Source organism: Chenopodium quinoa, unplaced genomic scaffold, assembly GCF_001683475.1.
Source record: "Chenopodium quinoa cultivar QQ74 unplaced genomic scaffold, ASM168347v1, whole genome shotgun sequence".
Classification (NCBI taxonomy): Eukaryota; Viridiplantae; Streptophyta; class Magnoliopsida; order Caryophyllales; family Amaranthaceae; genus Chenopodium; species Chenopodium quinoa.
Window position 1 is genome coordinate 89,366 of NW_018744745.1, and position 4,453 is coordinate 93,818.

General features: G+C 30.2%; 1 protein-coding gene across 1 annotated transcript; it reads right to left on the minus strand.

Annotated features, from left to right (window-relative positions):
* Positions 1-252: 252 nt before the first annotated feature.
* Positions 253-2,056, minus strand: LOC110703584 (SKP1-like protein 1A). Its single transcript, XM_021881364.1, has 2 exons — positions 1,583-2,056; positions 253-940 (listed from the first exon to the last, which is right to left on the minus strand). Exons 1-2 carry the CDS (start codon positions 1,898-1,900, stop codon positions 758-760), a joined length of 501 nt encoding a protein of 166 aa, XP_021737056.1. The 5' UTR covers positions 1,901-2,056; the 3' UTR covers positions 253-757.
* Positions 2,057-4,453: the final 2,397 nt, after the last annotated feature.

The following is a 4,453-nucleotide window of genomic DNA, read 5'->3' on the forward strand; positions in this document are numbered from 1 at the left end:
ATATAGATATATATGATCAATGAACCAATCAATGGGAAGGCTTTTAATACCTTTAAACAAATCTTGCAATTTTAATTGTTGTCAAGTTGAACTCAAAGCCTCCACTAAATTCAGAGTTTTCAAGTTCTTACACATGTTTAATGTTACAATTAAGTTACCTTTTGGCCTAGTTAAAAAACAAATGAGGCCTTGGTTAAAAAAAAGTTATTTAGGAATGGATAGTCTAAAAATTTGTGAAAGCCTAAACAAAATACAACAACAACAAGACTTAGTCCAAAAATAACTTGGAGTCAGCTAACATGAATTCCCATAAGGAATCGTACAATATTATAAAGAAAAGGACATAATTTGAAAAAATGTGAGTAAAGTAAGAAAATAAAAGAGGATTCAAGAAAAATTAATGAAGTTTTAAAGGAAGACAAGAATGAAATTCAAGATTGATGTAAAGACGTTGGAGGAAATAAAAAATAATGGTGTGAGAAAACTTTAGCAAAGGAAAACAATACAATTCATAAAGCATTAATGAGATAATATAATAAAATTAGATATGAGTAAAAAAATTAAACAGACAAAAAATAACATGCAAGACATAGATTAATACGATAACTGGAGAAGCAACAATGTCAATTATTCGGAAATACATAAAATCATATCTTTCTTAAACTCAGTAATAGCGAAGAGTTCATTAACTAAAATTTTCTAATCAAATCATATTTCTTTCTGTGAGTTTCTTCGCAATTGTTGTCTGAATATCAGCTTACTCACGATCATCAAAGGCCCATTGATGTTCCCTTCGAATTTTGGCTTCTTCTTCCGGTGTAAAATCATTGACGATGTTGAAGATCTTCCTTACCTCCTCAGGACTTTTAGACTTGATGATATCGGCAATGGCTTGGCAGGTCAAGTCTAGTAAACCCTTTATGTTCAAGTAGTTTGCAGCCTGCACGAATATTATTCCTTTTAGTACTTTAACTAATGCAATTAATAAATAATTTATAAATAAAAAATGCTAATAAAATTGAAAGTCTATTTTTTACCTTCAAATTTTAGGGTTTATGTGAGGGTTAACTTTTGACGACTATCAATTACTCCGTACATCATTTTATGGTATTATCTATTGATTTATCTCTAACTCGTAGTTATTATTATAATCGACATATATTTATAAATTCAACTTTTAAAGTAGAAAAACTACATATAGTGGTATCTTCTTAACTAGGAATATTATCAATTATGTAGATACATGTAATTAATGTTTATTGATACTCTCATATCATAGTCTCATATGATAGGTTTACAATTAATGAATACAATAATTTAGTATCTCTACAATAAATAATTCAATTAGGACCGTGTCTTTTCTATATCAATGAAATGGTTAACCAATTAATGAGGTACTTTATTCATCATAAAAATAAATAAATTTGAAAAAATTAATTAAAATTGAAACTTGGTAGTTTTAATAATTACCCTTTCTTCATCTATCCTATCAAACATTGAAACGTAAAGAAAAACAAACAAAAGAATTCAACAAAATCAATTACAAATCAAATTATTAAATCAAAGAAAAAAATATACTCACAAGAATGAGTTCAAAGAGGGTCTCTTGGTCAACTTTGAGGAAATCTTTATCCCATTTCTTTATTTCATCTTCAGTAGTTTTGGATTCGGGGTTATCGACAACATCATGCTTGTTGCAATACTCGATAACCTTAGAGAGAATTTTAGAGTTGACATTAGGCACCGGAATAAGATTGTTGTTGTCGCCGAGGTCTTCAATCATGAACTTGAGAGTTTGAGAAAGTCTTGCTGCGTTTTCGTCGATTTCGAAAAACTCCTTCTCGGAAGTCCTAAGAATTAATTTTTTGGAAGATGGTGGAGAAGAAGAGGATGATTCCATGGTATTGTAGTTTTCTTGGAAGGAAAAGAGGAGAGTAATATTTTTAAAAAGTATGACTTGTTTTGAGAATATGTTGAATGATGAGACTTTAGAAGACTACTATGGTTGTTTTTATACATGTTATTGGGGATTCTAGAAATATCTTACAGGATGATATCTTACTTTTTCCAATAAATCCTATCCTACCATATCCTATCCAGCTATCCTATATGATTTTATTTTAGGGTATGATTTTATTTTACAATGAGAATGAAAAAAATATATAGTTATGTGAAGGTGTTGTTAAAATAGTCAAAGTAAATACAAGTATTTTCCATTTATTGATTTTATTTTAGGGTATGATTTTATTTTACAATGAGAATGAAAAAAAAATATAGTTATGTGAAGGTGTTGTTAAAATAGTCAAAGTAAATACAAGTATTTTCCATTTATCAATTTTTACCATTTCATTATTTCTTTTTAATAATTTAATATATTAATGTTCTAACTCATCCAAACATTGGTGCCTAAATAAAAGTGTCAACCAACATGAGCACAAAAAAATTGAATACTCAACCTAAAAAATCGCACAAGCATGTTCTGGTACTGGCTTTCTTATATTTCTAATTTGCCTGCACGATTTTCCTCTAATAATAATTGTAGTTGCAGAATGAAATTTCTTCAAGTATGTGGTTTCGTTTTACAGCAGATTAAAAAAGATGGTTGTTGGTTAGCCACAATTGCAAGTATTGAATCTAGATAAAATAGAGATGGATTTCAATTACCACCTACAAAATTTCTAAACCTTTGGATGACTTAGCTGATGTTCCACCTTTATTCACCTTTGGTTTGGAACCCACAATAAAATAAATGCATCGACATATAGCAATGAAAGGATTGACGTATGGTGTTTCCTTTATTAGCTTATTAACTGCTCGGATGATGAATTTTGATGAAGAATAAGTGACATGTCTATTATCTTGGGGGGATTGAGCGTGTTCCCACATTTGACATGAAATTCTTATTGGGATTCATGTTCTGAGATTGATGATTATGATAAGGAAGATATAAATTTAATGTGTTTTTACTTGTTAGTCTTTTCACAGTGCGAGAATGGAAATATAGATAGTGGTATTATGATATTGGATTCTGGTGAGTAAAGCTTCTAATCGTCGTGCTTTCTACTCAGGGATCTAATTTCGTTGTTAGTTTGCGTTATTGTGGAACCTGCTGCATAAGTGTTTGTTAAAATACAAAATCTTGTAGATATTATTATGCGAATATATTTTGTATTATTGAGTTAATATTATGTTAGCATTTGGTCTCTCTATGTACTGGTATATCTATTGAAGGGTAGATACTACTCCAAACTAAGAAGATTTATACCACAATAAAATATTCACAGTGACAGATAACAGACACTGGTGCATGACATGATGATAATTTTTTATACTGTAGTTTATTGATTTTCATAGCATAAGCTAATCAAGTGCTGACTTAGGTTGTCCCTAGTGAAATGTTGAAGCATTACATCTTAAGTTTTGTTGCTTCATTGTCACTAATATTATGGGTTGTTTCCTTGTGCTTATCTCTGGGGTGGGTGGTAGTTCCAAATTACCTACGAATGAAATATAGCATTATTAAAAGCCTTTTGTTATACACCATATCTTGCTTGTGTTTCTTTTTCATCTTCTTAAGTACTCCTAGCCTATGACCCAATCGATTTTTGTAGTTAGTCCGGTTGAATAATATGTGACATAATCTAAGCCTAAATTTAATTTTCTTAATGCCTTTAGGTGGCATAAGGTCTTAGTTATTCTATTTGTTGAGGATTCGTTAACTTGCTTATGCCTACTAGTACTTTAGAAATTCAGAAGTTCATCCTTAAACAATTGCTTGTTTTCTGGTTATGGATTGTTGGGGAAGTGTTTTCAAAGGAAGTAATTATCCAGATTCTAGTTTAACATGTCAGGAAGCATTGGTTTGTGCTAAAAATTAAGATTTATGTTTGCATAGGTCCTTGATATATTTTGCTAACCTTTTCTGTTTTTTCTCATATGAATGGAAATTAATTACGCCATCTCTTATTGTCTTTTTAAATCTAGAAATGAGACTTATAAGACTGTGTTATAATAGGGATTGGATGATATGTTAACTTACGAATATGTGTAGCTTGGATGGTTTGAGTTATAATTGGCTTCTTATATGTTTGGCTGACTGGTGATTTTACTCCTTGATTCCGTATTATTTAAATCAATGGTTTTTGCTGCTTAAGTATTCTGTGTACAACTACTTGTTAATTTGACTTTACCCGTGCAATATTGCTTAAATAGGTTTTAAATGGAATTACAATAATAAGAGCTTAAATGAAAATAATTATTGTAAAGGAGGGAATACTCTACTTAAAAAAGCAAACAAGCATGTTCTGGTACTGGTGAATGTGGAGGTATTATATCTTTCATCTTCATGCGGGATTTGCCTGCAATGATTGTAGTTGCAGAATCAATATTGGTTGTGTAAGAAGTTATGCATTGTTCTTTAATCTCATTTAAGAAGTCCAAGAGGCAGTGTACA